This window comes from Musca vetustissima, unplaced genomic scaffold (assembly GCF_032173495.1).
Source record: "Musca vetustissima isolate MV318-11 ecotype Yass unplaced genomic scaffold, APGP_CSIRO_Mvet_v1 utg6369, whole genome shotgun sequence".
Lineage (NCBI taxonomy): Eukaryota > Metazoa > Arthropoda > Insecta > Diptera > Muscidae > Musca > Musca vetustissima.
In genome coordinates, this window is record NW_026889093.1 from 377628 (window position 1) to 398601 (window position 20974).

The window sequence follows — 20974 nt, forward strand, 5'->3', positions numbered from 1 at the left end:
TTTCTCTTGGCCCAAAATGAAAAACAAACAAACGGACAGACAGACCGACCAATGACCACAACATATAAACCAACAAACGACAACCAACCGATCGACCATACAACCAACCAGCATTGCAACTGCAACACTGAACTATAACCATAAATTTTCCAACGAAAACGAATTAAAGTCACGTTTTATGGTTAGGGCGCGCGTGCCCATATTGAGAAGCTATGAAAATAAAAAAAAAATATTGGCTATTGATGGTAGAAATTTTCTTTCTCCATACACACACACAAACACCCAGCTACACATTTGACAACCGGAGGCCACAAATGAAATGTGCAACCGCAACAATGTTGGCACAATTCTTTAAAAACATATTTTCGTACATAGGGAATATCCAATAACCATTGAAACCTACTATGGGGGCCTGACTGATGTTTGGTGCGGAACCACATGAACCCACAACTAACACGGTGGCCCACATTGGCTGACTGGCTGGCTGGCTGGCAACCAAAACAAAACAAAGCAACTCAATGAGATCGCCACACTGATTATCTTGGCTGGCAAATCTGCATGGAGCAGAAATGAAGTGGTGAAATGAAATGAATTGAGCTCAAAGCCACACAACTTGGCCAAGTCAGCCCACCACCAATCGAATAGCCATGAATGTTGTTCTTGTTTTTCTTTTTGTTTAAATAAAACAGAAAAAATTGAAAACATGTAAATTGTTGTAATGGCAAAATATTATGCAGTTGTTTATTTTGCATATTAAGTTATAATTACATCTCAAGAGAGAGGGAGAGGGAGGGGATTCTTAGTCATTGTAATGGACATATAGATGTCCATTTTGGAGGAAGGAGTTTAACATGGTCTTGTCATGTTAACATTTTTGTTTTTTTAATATTTTTTAAATACAAGAATGTTATATCATTGAATGGGGTATATTTATAATTTAATTATAGCTTTGCCTCATTTCATTTGAATATTTAGTTAATAATCATTGTCCGCATATGTCCGTCTATCAAATGTTATTAACATATTCATTTGATAACTAACAACATTATTTAGTTGTTGCAATTCGTGTGTTTAATGTTTTTTTTCATTTAACTGCATGTGATATTTAAAAAAAAAATTAAAACTTAAAATAATATTGGGGGTTGGAAAAATACATACGCCAACAAGTAACCAGTAAGGAAAGTAGTAAAGTCGGACTGGGCCGACTACATGATACCCTTCACCACTATATGTTTATATGTATCCTAACAATTTCATGTCATGTCAACCTATTCTACATTTAATTTCAATCAGATTTAAGGAAATCGATTTATAGCAAACATGATACACGCGATTCAGTATGCCGCACTGTTAAAAATATAATCTCAATCAGACACCCGTTCGAAATATATATGGTACGTTGTGCAAAATTTCGTGTCAATCGGACAAACAATTTAATACGCTATGCCAAATATGGTGGAAATCGAAAGATATATAGGGATTTTGGTGCAACATTTACATTAAATCGGACGAGGTTCATCATCAGCCATTATCATTCATCATTCTAGACTTAATTTAATACGCCATGCAAATTTCGTGAAATTGAAAGATATATAGGGGATTTGGTACTCCATTTATATTAAATTGGACGAAAATATTTATGGGAGCTATATTTAAATCTGACCATATACTACTACAAAGAATTTGGTTGAAAAACGCGTTCAAAAACCCCAAAATACCGAAAATTGGGGGGTACCCTTATATGGGGGCTACCCGAAAAATGGACCTATATTTATAATTTATAGTGGAGAGATTTGCTACCTTATAAGAACTCGACGTACTAAATTACAGTCAATTCGGTCGAAAAATACGATCAGAACCCCCAAAATACCAACAATTTGGGGGTACCGTTATATGGGGACTACCAGAAAAACTAGACCTATATTTATAATTTTTAGTGGAGTAATTTGGTACCCAATAATAACCCAATGTACAAACTTTCAGAGAATTCAGTTATAAAACGAGCCCAAGAACCCCAAAATACCGAAAATTGGGGGTACCCTTATATGGGGGCTATCCCAAAAAATGGACCTATATTTATAATTTTTAGTAGGGAGATTTGCTACCTAATAAGAACTCAATGTACCATATTTAAGCGAATTCGGTCGAAAACTGCGATCAAAACCCCCAAAATACCCCCAAAATTGGGGGCACCCTTAAATTGGAGCTATCCGAAAATATGGACCCATATTTATAATTTTTAGTGAAGAGATTTGCTACCCAATAAGAACTCAAAGTACCAAATTTTAGAGAATTGAGTCAAAAAACGCGATCAAGAACCTCAAAATACCGAAAATTGGGGGGTACCCTTATATGGGTGCTATGCCTAGACGTGGACCGATTTTCTCCAATTTCAAAAGGGTTCGTTCTTGGGCCAATTAAGTGACCTGTGCCAAATTTCATCCAAATCGAATCATAAATGCGACCTGCATTTTGTTAACAAAAATACATGGACGGACGGACAGACGGTCATGCGTAAATCGACTCAGAAAGTGATTCTATGCATATTCTCAAAAGGAACCATGGGTCTATCTCGATTATTTTTGTCTGTTACAAACATATGCATAAAAACATAATACCCTGTACCACAGTGTGGTGAAGGGTATAAAAACGTCGATAAGTTCGACAGGTCAAAACTTGAGATGGAAATTGGAAGATTTTTCTACAAAATGGGAGTGCAAATTTTGGTTACAAAATACCGTGCCCAACATACCGAAATTAGGGAGATATCATTATTTGGGGGCTATCCTAAAAAGGGGACCAATATTAAACGGGATTTACATTAGAACTTTTTACCGGGTTAACCTACTCTATGAGGATATATTTGGCATGTTCACAATGGAATTGACAATTGAAACCCACTGGGTTAACGAAATCCGGTACAATGTAAACGTACTATTAATGATTTTTATTTGTCATTCTGTTTGCAACACCTCGAAATATTCACCGTATACTCCACAAAGTATATATATATATTCTTGATCTGTATAAAATTCTATGTCGATTTACGAATTTCGTCTGCCGGTCTGTTGAAATTACGATTAAGATTGCCATATTTGCACAGACATTGTTTAAAATTTAGATATATATGTAATTTCGATCGATTTTATAATAGTGTATCTCAGTCCCAATATTCATCCAATTAAGATGAAAATTTGTACAGCTTACCAAATTGAGGCTAGTATTACGTGCAAAAAGTTTAGTCGAAATCAAGATATAGATATAGCTAACATATATATATATATATATATATATATATCGATTGGATTTCAATGGTACACCAAACTTTCCTGATTTGTCCGATTGAGACAAAATTTTGCATAACGTATTGGATTAACTTTAGAATGACATGTGGTAAGTTTTGTTGAAATCGGTTCTAATTTGGATATAGCTCCCAGATATATTTTCGTCCCATTTCATGCAAATTGTGCACAAAGTAGCCAACGTTTTTCCAATTGGTATAAACATTTTGCACAGCATACTGTCCGCGGTATAGCGAATGACTTGTGTCAAGTTTGTTTTGTATAGATATCCCAACTCTGAAGTCGGTTCATATATAAGTCGTCTATTTTTAAAGATTTGGGTTTGATTTGTTTCAAAAATATTGTTAAGTGGAATTAATTTTGTTAGTGCTTGGTATCCTTACACAAGATCAAATACATATATAACGTAATATGATTTGTAAACTTTTCTAGAAAACCGAGATTTGTATCAGAACCACTTTCAAAATTAATGACTCATATAGAAGGGTCCATAAAAAGTGCCCGATCTGCATACAATCTAAATCGTAACAATTAAAATATGCGCCTTTTCCGCAGTGGTTATTAAAACAATAATAGTTAAATGTTTTGGACCTGAAGAAATTTATAAATATTAAATAAAAATGTCTTTGGAACTCTAATACCTGTCATTCTAATTTTAGGGAAACACCTAAATTTTGGACGACTTTCCATTAATATGGCCGTTCCTTGCCGTTACTATTTTTAGAAGCAAAAACTGTTTATTTGTCTTTCTTCTATCACGCATTATAAATCATATTTTGTGGTCATTAAGTAAATAGAAGTTAACAAAAAAAAAAAAAAAAAAAAAAATCGGAGTTCAAAATCAAACAAAAAATCGGCAGCAAGGTCGGTCATTTATTTTGATGGCAAACAGCAACAATAAGCAGTGCCATAAGTTTGTGTACAGACGAGCGACCATTAAATGATCGTTTTTTAGATATTTAAACAGGCCCAACAACATTCATCAAAGTAACCCCAGTGTTTGGCTTTTTGGCAGCAGTTAAAACTCCAAAATTGAGCCGGTAAAGTGGCGTTAATGTTTCGTCAAATAAATGTCTTGAAAACGGAGAAAAACAAAAACCAAGGCAGACACACTTGCTATCATTGGGTATGATAGCGGCGCAGGCAGGCTTACTCTTGCTTGGCAGTTTGCAGATTTTTCTGTCTGTAGGCCAATGTTTAAAATCACTCACAAACACATCAAGCTTTAATAACAAATCTAATAAAAATAATTTTTAAATTCAATTTAAATATGGCTTTTAATTTTTTCTTCTTCTTCTTCATTAAACATCATAAAATCTTCTTAAATAAAAATATGAAAATATTTACAAATTTGTTTGTTTGACTTACCATCTCATCGAGACTCTTCAAATCGTTTGTAATAATTTGTGGTTGTGGGCCGTACATTAACATGGGACCTTGATCGTCATCATCTTCATTTTCACTGTCACTATCGTCGAAAATGTCAGTTTCGGTACCGACAGTTTCAGTTCCCACGCCAAATTCAGTTTGTGTACCATCACATTCGGTTTGGGTGCCACAGCCAATGCCGTTGGCTTTATTGTCGGCGGCAATCTCTCGATCAATTTGTCGTTCCATTTGTACCAACATTGGAGCTAACATACCTGTTGTGATGGGGATGAACGAAAAAATAAAGACAAAAGAGCAGGAATTAGTTAATGTGTAGGGGATTTAAAGGGGGAAAAGGATTAATATTGAGATTGATAAATTTGACACCTTAAAAGGAAGGTGTTGTTTGGGGTTGAAAGGGAAATTATTTACATTTTATTCAGACAAGGGTTACGAGTAATGACCAAAAATTTTAAGAACGAATTCTTCAAATTTCATTCATTCTTCAATTTTTTTTTGTCATTACTAGATACCTTTTTCTGAATAAAATGTAATAAATATCCCTCTAATTTGGTATTTTAAATGAAATCACTTCAAAAATACTTCATCAGATTTACTTCGAAAAACATTTTGACATACAACACCGATTTTAAAATGTTGAAATTAAAAATCTACAACAACATGTTGATCCTTCGTAATGATACAGAATATATAAATAAAATTTCGGTAATAAGTTTGGAATTTTAAATACAAATAAAATAATGTTAAATTTAAATAGAATAGAATTTCTCAAAAAACTTCGAAGAATAACCTAGAGATTCATAAAAACAACTGGTTGTTGTGGTTTGGAAGTCGAAGGATTCCCACACATCAATTTGTGGATTGGCCATGAAAAGCGCGTGATATCGCATCCCTGAACATTATCCTGTATATGACGTCTATTCACTATGAGATCGATAAGGATATCGATTATAAATGTTCATAACTTATGGGCGCCATCTATACTTCATTTTATATTTTGATGTGTACCTACATTGTTAGTGCCTACTTTAGGGCATTAGAAACTAAGGTAGAATTAGTTCTGATCATAAAGTCATATCAATCAGCTGATCGAACCAAACATATGGAAATTAATGTATTCGAGTTTACAGAATATTGAATCGCAATGATCCAATAATCATGATGATAATGACTTATTGTAAGGAATGTCTTATATCCTTTAGAGGAAATTGGTACCACCTATATTTCACTTTCTATATTATTACTTATTTAAATAATGTATAAATAGTGCATTCTTAAGCTTAAAGCCTCAAAACTGCTTATAGAAATGTAATTTTTCATAGAATTATCAGTACTTTCTTCAGTTCTATAGTTCATCTTGTGTTAAGTGGCTTATGAATGGAGTATACTTTTGGGTGCTTTGGGTACAAAAACTACTCATTATTTTATTTCTCAATTGGTTTATTTTTTTGTCACCGAAAAAGTAAATCTCGACGATCCAGATTAATTCACCCTTCTATGAGGTATTACGTAACACCTTTAGACGAAATGAGTGCCATCTATACTTCATTTTCTATTTCGTTATTTATTATTCTACTTATAGAATTTTAATTTATCCTAGATGAATTTTAATTTTTTCAGATTAATTAAAAATAGTGTATACATTTAGGTTTGGTGAATGTTTTAAATTCCAATGTCCGGACAATTGCAAAATATTTTCATAAATTTTTCGCCACAGGATTATACTTTCATATTAAATAAATACGAACTATACAATATTGTACTTTATTTAAATTGTTTGTGAATAGTGTATCCTTTTGGGGTCTGTGTCAAGGTTGTTTTAACATTTTGCTTCACAGTTCCAATTTAATTTGCGTTTTGTTGCATTAGCTTATACAATAACTTAGACACCAATGACCCTGACGATATTGTTTGTAACTTCTATAAGAGTACGTAGCTTCTGCCAATTAAATTAGCGACATCTATACATCACACTATATTTGTTATATTTCAGTAACATTAATTACGAATAGTGCATAATTTTGTGTGCAAATCGATCCAAGGATTAATAACACATTTTCTGCATGTTTAAATTGTCGGGTTAGATTTGTCATCGATGTAGGATCAATGACCGATCTTATCATCCGATAAGATCATATCAGTAAATGACTGTGCTACGCAACTAAATTGAAGTAGAGATGGCGTTAATGGCATTAATCTTTACATGGATAACTGCTGTTTTAAAGTTTGTCCGTTGGTAATATTTTCAATTTTGTCCTATTATTTTAGGTAAATATTTTTTCAGTAGTGTTGGCGGTTTATTTGGGATACCATTTGTATTTGTTTTTGCAAAATAGTCAGGCTGAATCCCAGTTTGTTGTTTTTATAAAAAACAACTATTTATTAGTGGGGAATATATGGCATTGTTTGCGAGGGGTAAGGCAGGGAAGACTATAGTTTCGGATCTCGCCACTGATCCTCATCAGATCCCTTAGTTTTATTTTATTTTTTATAAATTAGTTTACGTTGAAAAGGGGGATGGTTTAGACCACCACATACCTAATATTGGGATATACATCTAAGCCTGTAAGTGGCTGTTATGCGCTCTAGAGAAGGAAGAAAGTTAAAAGTCATCTTCTGTCCGATTTAGTTTAATTTAATTTTGGAATGATTTTTAAATATGAAGTATATATTGTGTTCCTTTTATATTGCGAAAAATAAAAATATATATTTACAATTATAAGACAACCCTTAAATTATGCAGCTATTATTTAAATAGTTAACATTCAATTTCAAGATGTCAAGATGACAACCATTGAAATATAGATGGCGTTCTTATAACAAATATTAGCTTATCCGGAAACTCTGTACCAATTTTGTGTTAGGGTGGATTTTAGAGTTGCATTCAGTTGACAATTATTAGCTTCTTTTTATCATAAATTTGTATTTATCTTTTTTAAATTTTTATATTTATATCTAAATCGAAGGATAAAACGAACCTGAAAGAACACATGTATTATTTTATTTCAAATAAATATAGACTACTACATAACGATAAATTGAGTTTGTTAAAACAAATATTATGCGAAAATTCTGTAGATCTACTACTTCTCTAGGGCCTACTTCTCTAGGGCTGATTTAAGAATTAAAAAGTTGAAAATGTTCAGCCTCTTACTATAAATTTGTATGTAAGTATGGAAGAGACAACTCGTTTTATGATTTCTTATAGATTTTTTTCTTTCGTAGCTCAGCTTCATTCACTAAATTCCTGCAGTTGTAGGACAAACCTAAAAGTATGCATTATAATATAAATATTAAGTTTATACTACCACTAAAATATAGATGGAGGTAATTATAATATATAGTAGCTTATTTGAAAACTCCAAAGTTATTTTAAATCATGTTCGTCTTTTGAAATAACGAAAGAACTTGCAAGATTTAGGAGAGAACATTCAAAATTTTCACATTCAATACTACTACTCCTAGGATGGTATTTAAAATAGGATACATCGTTCGATGTTTTGGTATAGATGCAATATAAATATAACTCCCTTCGGTATTATAGGAAGTTTAAGTTTTAGATTCTCATTGGGAAAAATGTCCCTCTACAAAAAAAAATCATTATTGGCCCAAGTTACTCACTATTTTGGGCGTATTTTTAACCGAATATGTTTATAATCATTCTCATAATAAATCTCCCTACCAATATAAATATCATATAAAGCTCTAATCCCTTTATAGATATTCGGATGGTCCTAGGATCTAGTGACTAAATTTTAGCTTTACGACGTGGTCATTCGAGGACTTCGGTGGGTAAACAATGTCTTCACAAAACATTTGCAATATAAGTGCATGTGTAATATCCGGTATGTTCAAAGTCTTAGCATAATTTGCCAACATGAGTGTTTGTAGTTTATTTGAATTTCATATTTTGTGGGAATACATCTCAGCATCGGAAATTTCCTTCTCAAGGTTTATATCAATAAGATTTTTATTTGACTTACCAAATTTCGCTCCTCTCCGGGCAACTTCTAAAAGGCATAAAATGACATGTTTTTCGTTTTTTCTCATAATGAGGTCGTCTGTTTCGAATAAGAGGCACTCTATAATTTTAAGGCTTTTTCTGAAATGACAAAGTAAAAAAAAACATTATATCAACAAATAATAAAAATAACACAATAACAATGTATTCTTATCATCAAATAAATCTTACAAAAATATAATAATATTCAAGACAAACAAACAAAGAATTCGATGAATGAATGAAAAAAGTCTCAAATGAAAAGTGCAAAGAGATTTGTTTATCCCTCCAAAACAAAGATGGAAAGATGCAGATACGATTGTAAATCTTTGTGGTTTATTATTACAATTATACATTTATTGCTGTTGGTGTTGTTGTTGTAGTTTTTCTTATGGAAGGTGTTGTTATGGTTGATGTTAAGGAAGGTCTGGATGGATTTCATTTTCTTTGGGTTGTGTGGTATACGATATGATGATGTCTTTCTATGATTATCTGTCTGCTCATCAAATGGATCTCTCTAAGCATTCCTTTTCCTGGCTGCATGTCTTTCAACGCAACTGTCTGTCGGTCTGCCTGTTGCCTTGGAGTTTATTCATCCATTCATTGACTCATTATTAGTTTTGGACGCACATCAAAGAGAATCTATCCCTCGTCTGTCTGTGTGTCTGTCTGTCGGTGGTGTGTGTGATGCATTTATTATTTAACATTAATTTGCTGTGAATGAATTTTACGCGGATACGGTTTAATTTTGTTGATCTAAATTTAATTGAAATAGTTTTCAAGTTGTTGTTTTTGGGTTCTTTCGCTTTTCATTCTTCAAAGTGTATGGCAGTTCATTGGTGTTATTTTTTGTTTTGCTCTAATCTTATGAAATTGTTGTTGTGGATTATATTTGTTGTGTTTTTTATTTCATAGTTCTCTAAGTACTTTTTCATTTCGTTCTGCTTTCATTTTGTGGTTAGCTGGCAGAGTGGCTAGCAATCTAGCTGTTTGGCTGGCTGACTGTCTGTCTCTGTGTTAGCTTTGAATTCTATTGCCAAGAATTTTCTATTTTGTTTAATTCTAGTTGAAAGTGCAATGATCGGCAGGAATGCTTCCGAATTTTTTTTTTCAATGTGATTTCATGTGTGTGTGAAGTAAATGAAATGTCTTTAGTTTTGGCAAATTAACATAATTTAGTGGAGAATGTAAGGAAGATTTTAAAATGATTTTGGATTACAGGTACGAATAGAAGGGCAATCAGCAGATTTAAAAGAATTTTGGAATATACATAGAAATTATTAAAAAATATCGAATTATTAAGATCCTCAGCGTACATGTGGATACACGTAAGAAAATTTAGTTGCGGTATGAATTAGATTAACAAATTGATCTTCTGTTAATTTTGCCTACAATTTTAATCTTTTTATGTGAAAAATTTTTAATTTTTTTTGAATTTTTTTTATTATTTTATGCTTAATAAAAAATATAGAAATAATTTAAGAGGACCCACATTCCTCGATTTCCAAAAATGTAATATTGTTTTTTGATTTAATTTGAGCCTACACTAATTCGGTTTCGGGTTCCCCTTATTGTTTCTCTGTATTGTATTGTCCGATTTTTAAATTAGAATATATAAAATGCATTTGTAAAGTTCAGTTGTTTTATAAATCAATCGTATTTTATATCGCACCTAATTCTTCGATTACTAAATAAAACCCCATTAACGTTTCCTATGCGAACGTTGGTGTGAAATAAAAATATTTATGTTTGTTTTTCGAACAATAGAACTAATTGATATTTTGTAATATAAAATTTGATCATGGCTAATATAGGGCCTAAAAGAAATGTTTATATTATTGTGGAATAACGCAATATAAAGGTATGGGAAAATAAAAAAGAGATATGTTAGTATTTTAGATTTGTCTAATTACTCAAAGTAATAGTTCAGTAGAAAGAGATTCGGGGTGTGTTTTATAATTTAATTTTTTTTTAAATTATTTTTTAATAGCGCCTAAAATATATACTTCAATATTTATAACTACTTAAAAATTCAAAAATTAACATTAGGGATTTTTTTAAACGTAGTAGTTCTTTCTGAGAAATTATTTAAGTTGAGGTATATATGAATTATATATCTCCGAATCCCTTAAGAAAAATTGGTAGCACTTCCCAATTCCAGTTACTAGCTAAATACATAAAAACATAGACAGCGACTCCTTAATATGTCAATAAAGTTTTTTTTTGGTATGAAGCTCTTTAGGACAGATTTCCGGATCAACTCAAACCAAAGACATAAAAGTATAAAGATACGTTGTTATGATATCATAACAACAGAGCAAACAATATTAAACGTTTTAAGGGCTATATCTCAAGCTTATAAAATAAAAACATTTATTTTGAGTGCAGATCTCTGATTTAATTTACATTTTATACGCACATTATCGCGTATTGGTGGTTTTATTCTTAACATGCCTCTGTTATACCTGATACCCCTGGTTATTTTTTTATAAACTATTTTGTCAAAATGTATTTTGTCGAGTCTTTACGGTTTGTATGTCTTTGCTCAAACCCTTTAAACTACAATTTTATCAGTAGGTCTATTCTGTAACATTTAACAACATTCGATATTGTTTAAATTTCTTTTGTTATTGTAAAAACAATAAAACAAACAAATGAAATTGTTGTAAAATAGACAATATCGAATTTGTTAAAAAGTTACAGACTACAGGGGCAGGAATAGTGTTTTCTATTCATGAATTCAAAATTATATACTCAATGTTATACAATTTGTAATGTAGATGCCGGATCCGTAACAATACTAAAATATCGTTTTGCATATTTCTACGTTCGCTTTTTGGAAGTTTCAAGACAATTCTAGCCTCAAACCTGTATAACATATTCATCAGCCACTTATTACCTTATTATTTTATCAATGGTCACCTGTATTTGCATAAACAGCCTAAATGGCGCCCAACGGTATACATTGTGTTAATACACAACAACAAAATTATTAAAATTGAAGTGTAGATGACAATCCGTGCTGTTCCGAAAGGAACTAGTTCAAAGGAATTATTCCGCAAAATGAACGATCGGTACTAAGTCAGATGTGTTCGTTCATCTGTTTCGGGTTCCTTTTGATCCAATCGTTCAACTAGATCTTGCTGAATGAACTATTCATTGGCCGAATAACCGACGTGTACCAATGAACGCAATGAAATATAGAACTGACTGAATGACCTAATTCATTTTGCGGATCGAATTGAAAAATATCGTGTCGTTTCAGAAACGAGATTGTTGTTGTTGTCCACCTAATAAAAAAAAAATTTCATTTGTATTCGGATAATTCAGTTAGAAACTGAAATGTCGATCTTAGAGACATTGGGTACATAGTTTCTCGGTCGAATCGATGTACAGCTATGTTTACAGAATCAGAATTATCAGAAAATTTGTATTTCAGGTCATGTTTATAGAAAAACATTTTTAAACATTTTTCGAAAAATATCAAACTAAGTAGGGATCCCAAAATTTCGAGTTCATTGTTCGTAAACTTCCTTCTAGAACGCTATACAAAAAATTTCTATTTGAAACTAATAATGCAGGCCTATGTAGAGCTATTGCCCCGTAATAAATTTTCATTCTAATTGACATATCTTGGATCTGAAAAATGTCAAAAAAAACCTATATCCACGTTAGGATATAGCCTCCATATTTGATGAACGGAATATGTATCAATGAGAAAAGAATTTCGACCGAAATAGCCACGATTATGCTGCAGCATGCAGCTAAATGACACATTGGTCTTTCTTAATTTAAAGAAATTATTTAAAGTATATATATTTGTGTAGGCTAATTGTTATAAATTTATTTATTATTGTCCTGTAACAGTAATCAACAAGTAATAAAAGTTCGGGATCGTATAACACGTATAAAAATAAAACTAGGTGGTAGTGCTTCAAAATCAACTTAACAATAAACCAGTAGTTTGCATGCACTGTTATTTTTACTCAGTCAAATATTCACAGTATTAAATTTGGATATTTTTTTTTTATTTTTTTTCGATAATAATAATTCTAATATAAATTGAATCAGTTCCATATTTTTAAAACATTAAAATATTTTTTAAATATAATTTGCTATAATTTTTAAATATTTCTCAGAACTAACCTGCACCATGTTATGAAATTTGATACATTATCACGGGCAAAGAATGTACCGCTTTTAGCTCCAACCAAATAGTGTACATTGCCCATGGCCAATATTGGCCCAGCCGAGCCTGAAGTTATTGAACGCGTCATTGATTTGTTGCGTGCCTGACGTCGAGCCAAATAATCCTCAGCTGCTTGGCGTACATAGTTAGCGTGCTGCAAAGGCAAAGAGAAACAACAACAAAATGAAAAATGTAAACAACATTTCAAGAATCAACAACAAGAAAAGACAATTAAAGAGACAAAACAAACAGCGAACAACAAACATAATAACATTTTACTATATGGTACATAAGTATCAACGTTTGTAAGCCTCAAAAACAATTTAAGGAATCTGCGTAAAAAAAGAAAAACAAAAACACCCAGCAAACGCCACCATTAGATATTTTTACGGACACCACCCAAAAAACGAACCAAAAATACGGCCGTCGCAAATATTTACGCAATGTAAAATGCCTTACAAAGAAAAAAAAGAACCAAAAAACGTCAGAACCACAAATGCGTAACCATTAGATGTGTGTTATTTTGGCTAAAATGTCTATGCATTTGTGTATGTATGTGTGCGCATATGCGTTTTTGTGCCTCTAATGCTGTTGCACTTTTTAAAGGCAGGCGACATTTTGAGGCTACAACATAATTAAATTAAAATATATTTGACGAAACGTTATTTTGTTACCATTTCTGTGCTGCTGTTGTTGTTTTGCTCTTCTTTCTCTATTGGGGCTAACAGAAAACATTTGTGGTCTTATTTATTTTAAGTTTTTTTTTTGCTTAATAATAAATAACGAGTAGATATTAATTTGAAGGAATTTGTGGATATAAAAACAAGAAAAGTGAATTTTTGCCCCTAAAAGTATGCAGCATACATTCGACAACCAAAATTCCTGCAGTTCGTTGAATAACGAAGATCAGTTGCAAATCAGCTGTTTCTCAAGTTTGCTGTCAAAATCCATTATTTTGAATTGACTGTATATTATGAAAACGTAAATAAGAACAAAATGCACTTGCAAATGTCAGTAGTAAAGTATTTTCAGGATCTGAAAATGCCTAAAATTGGGCGGAACCATTTCTGTGAACGCTGTATCGAAACATGGACACGTATTGAAAATTTTCGGTGTAGAAGTTTATTATCATCATGTATATATATATCGAAAATTTCATGCAAAATGTTTTTCACTCTCCTTGAAACCGGAATGTCTTTTGTTGGAAAAATTCGCATACCTAAAAATGGGCCGAGGTACATTCACATGGGACGATGTGAAACATGGACTTGATTTGAGAAATTTCTTGTAGAAAATTTCTAATTCACCGGAAATCCATCTATGCCAAACTACAGTGAACATGAACCTTTGACCACCTACACCTCTCAAATGGTGAGGCCACTTTATACTAGTCTATGGCCATCAACAAATTTTGAAATGGTGCGGATACTTCAAGAACTCTGAATGCCATTTCGATTTTCGGTTGGAAATGGGTTTAGGATCATCAAAATATCTCAAACTGGGCGAGATTTGCATATGAAGGCTAAGGCAAAACATGGACTTACACTGAACATTTCTCAAAAAGATCTTTATAAACCACCAAGACACCGAATGGCCTTTACATGAGGGTCATGTCAGAACAAAAATCTATATCGAAAATTTTCTGCAAAGATATTTTTGACTTCCCCAGAATCCGGTTTGCCACTTTGAATAAACCTCAAAAAACCTAAAATAGGATGGAACCGATATGTTAAAGTATGGAGTATATTCGTCTGAATATAGTGAATTAATTTTTGCAAGGCCCATTCACAGTATCTCGGTTGTAATTAGGTTCATTGAGTGAATTCGTCTATACTTCTTACTCTCAGAAATTGAAGTTGGAACCACTTTTTCTCCGTTTTTTTTTAATGTATAAAAATCATGTTTACTCTATCGTGAGCGGAGCAGTATAGTCGGACGGGCCGGCCATCTGATACCCTGCACAACTGCCACGGTAATCTAACTGTCTGCGGATTTTTATTACGAGTCCGGGAAATACTTCGCTATATTTACACCCTTCTGACCGATTAGATGCCAACAGCTCTTCTTTCATACCCTGGGATATTATTCGAATTTTATTTTTTAATTTTACACAGAAAAGTCTTCCTTACACAGAAAAACATTCCTTCTTCAGGAAAATCCTTTCTTCCTTTCTTCAGGAAAATTTGTGGTGTTTGGCTTATAAGTTTGGGTCCATTTGACTTGATAAATATTGACCAGTTTCTTTTTTCAGAAGTCACTAGGAAAACAGACTAAAATAAAATTATTAGTCCATTTGATCTCCTAAATATTAACCGATTAAAAAGTTCTCTGGTCAGCCTGTATCACCCTTATTACCCACCAAGAACTCGGTATTACAAAACGTGGACCAATATGTTTAATTTTGAATACCATACATTATAGGGGTAGTAGCTTAAATATTTCGAGCTCTATAGTGATTTCAACAGATGTACAGTTAGAAGTGAATTGGCTAAATCGGCATAGAATTTTATGCTGATCAACAATTTATAATTTATGGAAGGAATATTTCGAGGTGTTATAAACGGAATGACCATATGGTGTAGAGTGTACAAAAATTTAATTATTCTCCTAAAAGTATGCAGCAAACATTGGACAACTAGGTTTAAAGAACGAATTGTGGTAATGAAAATTTTAAATTATGACATCATAAATTTTTGGAATTGGATTTTTTAATCTCTGAAATCCAAAATGTTAAATGAAAATTTAATATCAAATATTCACTTCCCATATAATAATGTGACTCTTTAACAAATTTTGTCGCTTATCATCAACAAATTCGTCACACATATTTTTTTTATTTCCTACGTTGTAAGATTTCAATTAAAAAAATATAGATTTTTTTCTTCGTAAAATCCATGATAAAACAAAATGGTTTGTCACGATTTTCTTTTTGGTTTTCATTAAGACAAAATTGGGATATTTTACAATTATTTTGTGTCTCTCAGTATTTTTTTTTTATTTGGACTCCAAGCTATTATTATCATATCGATCGATAATGCTAGAAATTACAACAAGCTTGTCATAATGAGAAAATGAAGAAGAAATGTGGCAGCCGAGGCAATGACGTTGTTGTTTATTGTTTGCATAACAATGGCAACCAACAATTAAAAAATATTGAAAAAATGAAATAGTTATTGAAAACTAGGCAAAAATTAAAAAAAGAAATATTGGTTGGATTGGTTGTTGATGCACAAAAAAACCGCCTGCACCATCATCACCACCGGTCGCCCAAAAAATTTTCTCTATGACAAAAAAGGGTTTTTGGCTTTTACTTTTTGTTGTTGTTGTTGTTGCTGCTGCTGCATTTGTCATTGTAATGCTTGGGTAGCCGCCAAATATGTGAATAATTGCCCATTTTCACACACAGACTCAACAAAGAAAAAAAGAGTTCACAATGACTTCGTTGAGTTTTGAATAGAGCGACCATTCATTGCGGTGCTTTTTTTGTTTTCAATTTTCATTTGTTTTTTATTGTTGTTGGTGTTTTTTATATGCAATGAGGCCAATTAAATGTCATGCATGCCACATTTTACATGTACACTAAACGTTTCAGACATTAATGTGTCCACTTGAATATATGTATGTCGGAGTTGTAGGCATTGCACGCATACATAGATATGTGCACACATATAAGTACCTAGTAAACATAATTGTCAGATTTCGACCAAAGTTCGATTTGTGTCGTATAAAGTCGACAGAATGTGGATAGGGATACCAAATATTGGGCCAACCTCAAAGAATGTTTCTATGTCGACATTTAAAAAAAACTACACGTCAAATTAATACATTTTCGAATTGGTAAATATGAGCAGACCCTCAAGATACCAAAAATCGGATGGTACTATTGAATGGTTAATAATGGTTTGTCAGGATGTATTCGATTCACTGGGACCACATACAACACAGAATCGGGAAGTTATACTGGTTATAACACACTGATAAACGCAAGTGCCAAATTTCAGCAAACTTGGACTAACATAGAACCTTCTGTGATCTGAAAGAGCGGAGGTGCCATTATACTACCAATATTTTTTTAAAAGATCAATTGCATGAAGCGTCAAATTATATTTTAATTGGAATATGTGGCAAAAATGTACGATATGTCTAAATCGGTAGATATTGTTTTATATGGTTTATAAAAATGTGAAATAAATGTGTTATATTCTAAAGCTCCTTATATGGATCTTCAGATGAATATTTCAATATTTTGCAAAGGAAGATTTTATTTTGGAATATAGAAAATTATCAATATATGTTTTGACATAGTCCTCATACAAAGTTCCCGCCCCTTGGTCGGTATTTAGAGGAAATAAAATCAACATGCCTGTAAATTATTATTCGGTGTTATTGGAAGAGGGGGACATAACCGCATATAAAGGTTTCGACCTGTTTTGAATGTTTTATCCGTATTTTTCAGCCAAATTGGTTTTTGGAGAATAGCACACATCTTTGCAGAAATTAACAAATATCAGACCATGTTTGGAAATAGCCTCCCTATCTTTATATGGTGAAGGGATCCCTCATGATGAAGTGTATAAAACCTCTGTTCGGTCGAACATAAGGCTGTTTTGATTTCTCCTTCCAATTTTGATAGAGAGTATAAGCAAAAAAAAAATTATTCGGCCGGGTCTATCTTCTTGGGGTCTCCTAGAAGAAAACTCATGCTATCATACGACCTTAAACATAGCGAAAAGTACGTCAGAAAAAGATGATTGAACTTCTTAAATACCTACCGTTATATGTGGCAAAAATCAAAAGGAGATCAATATTAATATTTTTGGTAGTGATATTTGACAGCCACTGAGAATACACAAACCCAAATTACAGCCGAAGTTGGTTGGAAAACGTTGGGCGCCATATTCAATTACATATTACTTTGACCCTCGAAATTAGCAAAGTCATTACAATCCCTTTTGTGATGCCCCAGACCGAATTTTTGGAATTTATTAAAAAAAATATTTTCTAAAATTAAATTTTGTAAAATTTTCGCATAGTTGGATACATGCATGTTTAGTATATTAACCCTGGAAGTATGCAATACAATCACGAAACTTTGTGTTCAATACTAAAGTAGGCAATAAAATCACTCAAATGAGGAAAATGTGTCCTCCAAAATTACTCCCTCAAATTACAAACATTTACCATCTAAACAAATGTTGGGCGCCATAATCATGTTGGCATTTATTTTAGAAAAATGGTGAAAAAATTGTTTAATGATTTTGAATATTATTTAAAAAAAAAAACATTGCCCGTTTAATAATTGTTTTTCAATCTGAAATAAAATAAAACTGATTATTTTTTTAAGACCTACTACGTAATCTGTATAACATTTCGCCTAGAGGTAGGCATTACAATAAGAAAAACATTAGAATTTAAGGGTTATAATATATTCTGAAAGTCGGCTAATGTGACTGTAAGACAAAGTTTATCAATAGTTCCTAATATCTGTTACAAGTTAAACACCACGTAATAGGTGATCCATTTTACATAACCTATCAGCCATCTTAAGTAAATTCTAGATTCTAGAATTCTTCTCATATTTATCTCAGCTAGCACTATCAAAGGGATTAGGACCATCTCTATTATGTGGTTCTCGAGCATATTATTGACAGAAAAATACTTATGTCTTCTTGCAGCTTAATTGTGTATTATATTTAACTTCAAAGTATTCTGCACAATCCGAAAAAAAACATTACATACCAAATTATTCGCTATCACTGCATAAATATATCGTACCACAAAAAAATATGATGTGGTGACTGAAAGTGAATTTATTAATAATACTTTATGTTAATATGAATAATAAAACAAGTTGGGCGCCATATTGATTTTTGCCGAAGGGAGGTTTTTTTATTAAGGGGACCCCCCATTCTCGGGGTCAATTTTTTTTTTTGATTTAATTCAAATCTACATTAATTCAAGAATGTCCCTACAAAATTTCAAGTGAAAATCTCAAGAACTCTTGAAGATATAGCCGATTTATTGTGTCAGCATCAATTGACGGCATTTTGTTAATTTTTTGAGCGATGTCAATAATCCTAGTTCATACGTGAGCCAGTCATCTACTCTTTCTAACACCGTTGGAATTTTCGGATTCCGATGTTCCAGTGATGAGTTATCACGCCGGCCATCAAAAATAAGGACTTTTCTTTAAATAACAAACATTTTTTGTAAATTATTTTTCTTCTCTTTTAAATCTTCAAATATATATGTGCATAGTTACAAACCTTAACAAGCATTGGTATATGATATACCAGCCCATTGAAAATCTTGAAAAATTAAAAGAGGGGTTCCCTTAAACAGATTTATTTAAATGTATTTAATAAAATGTCAAATTCTTCTCATAATATTCTGCATAATCGTATATTACACATTTCAAACAGATTTCCCATTATGCAAAACAGAGATGAAGAAGAATAATTTTCCAAAAATATGCGATTTTTTCTGAATCAGTCAAGTGTTTAATAATGAATCATTTTGTGGACACCTCAACAATTTAGGACAGCTGAGACATTCAGTGTATTGTCAGGCACGCACTTTAGGCGCCTAGAATTATGTTGGTGACTAGTACTGAAAGCAGAAGAAGAAGACGAAGAAAGCCACGTAATGTGGCAATAATCTTTTAATGTGGCGCCAACAACAATGATAAATGGCCGGACGGTGGCATTTTTGCGCATCATTACAACAAAAGTGAAAAAAACAAACAAAACAAAACAAAATGCAAATTTCAATATTTTCTATGCTCTATGAAAAATAACAAGGGGAGGAAGATAGAAAAGAAGAATGGACAATATTTTTTTTTTCTAAGCATACGCCGAAGGTGTTTAAAGGAAGCAACATTTTCTTTCTCTATAGATGTAGTCCTCTCTAAGTGAAAAATACTGCAATTGTTCTCTGACTATCTCATAAATTCCCATTTGATCTTTGTTTGGTGGGGATCCCACAGCATAACTTTGATCCTTAGCCGCCCGAATCTTTCTTTCGATCACCACCAAACAATTAGAAAACACTTTTCACTGTTGTTACGCCCTGACTGTGTGTGTAGCTCTGTCATGTCGACGCCGGTAATTTTTATGGCATTGCCGAGAGTGTGGCGCAAAATATTTATGTCAATTGTTCAAATGAAGTGTTTTCTGCTAAAAGCCATTAACAAATAAATTGTCCAAATAGTCAAATATCCATGTCCAAGAGCAGTCAGCAGCCATTACCCGTCCTCCTAGAGTCAAAACCGAAAAAACGAAAACATTGATTTGTTTTTGGACATCAAAAGGAGAGCCCTGCTGATCTCATCTCGATGGCACAATAAAGTGAATATTTGTGTACAATCCATGATTGCAAAACAATATGTGTAGATATGTATGTATGTAAATGGTGTTCCCATGGCCCATAGAGGATGTTAGGTTTTAGGAGAAAAGGGCAATGACTACGACAACTTCCAAAAAAAAAACTTCAAACTCAATATAAGAGTCATATTAAAATGCAATTGGGGGTTTCTTCTGTCTGGGAGAAGATGTAAACGGAGAAAAGTGTTAGTTATTGAAAATGTCTTTCTTGTAAATATTTGTATATACAGTGAGTGTTGAAAAGGGGTAAACAATTTGTTTGAGGTAGAATGATGCCAATGCAAATTTGAGTTTCAACATTTACACAACAGAAAATGTTGAAACTCAAATTTTGTAAAATCGAAGTGTTGCTTCAAAATTCCTCTTACTTTTTATATTCAATTTACATTTTTGAATTTTGCTGACTTTCTCAATGAATCAATTGTTTAATTCAAAGAAATTTAACCAGATTTTGAACACTTCTTCTAAAAGTAATCTGATCTAAACATTTTAAAAATTAATTTTTATTTTTTTATTTTAGGGGCTAGTTGTATCAAGTCAGAATTTGTCAAATTAAAACTGGGGCCCAACGGTGAAAAAGCCAAGAGCTTTTAAATCCGATTACCAGGTAAATTTTGTCAGCAGAATATAATCGGCGTTGGACTGATTCGATAGGTTGTCCGCATTGGTGCTAACATAGTATTTTTGGTTGTATAAAATGGCGCCCAACGTT

General features: G+C 32.3%; 1 protein-coding gene across 1 annotated transcript in view; it reads right to left on the minus strand.

Annotated features, from left to right (window-relative positions):
* The window catches only part of LOC133336834 (GAS2-like protein pickled eggs), a 136311-nt gene that overhangs the window by 37302 nt on the left and 78035 nt on the right, over positions 1–20974 (minus strand). The window contains exons 2-4 of the mRNA XM_061545112.1: positions 12838–13034; positions 8675–8793; positions 4671–4945 (exon numbers count right to left, since the gene is read on the minus strand). Of these exons, the coding sequence (XP_061401096.1) occupies positions 4671–4945; positions 8675–8793; positions 12838–13034 (591 nt within the window). The remainder of the gene's footprint in view (positions 1–4670; positions 4946–8674; positions 8794–12837; positions 13035–20974) is intronic.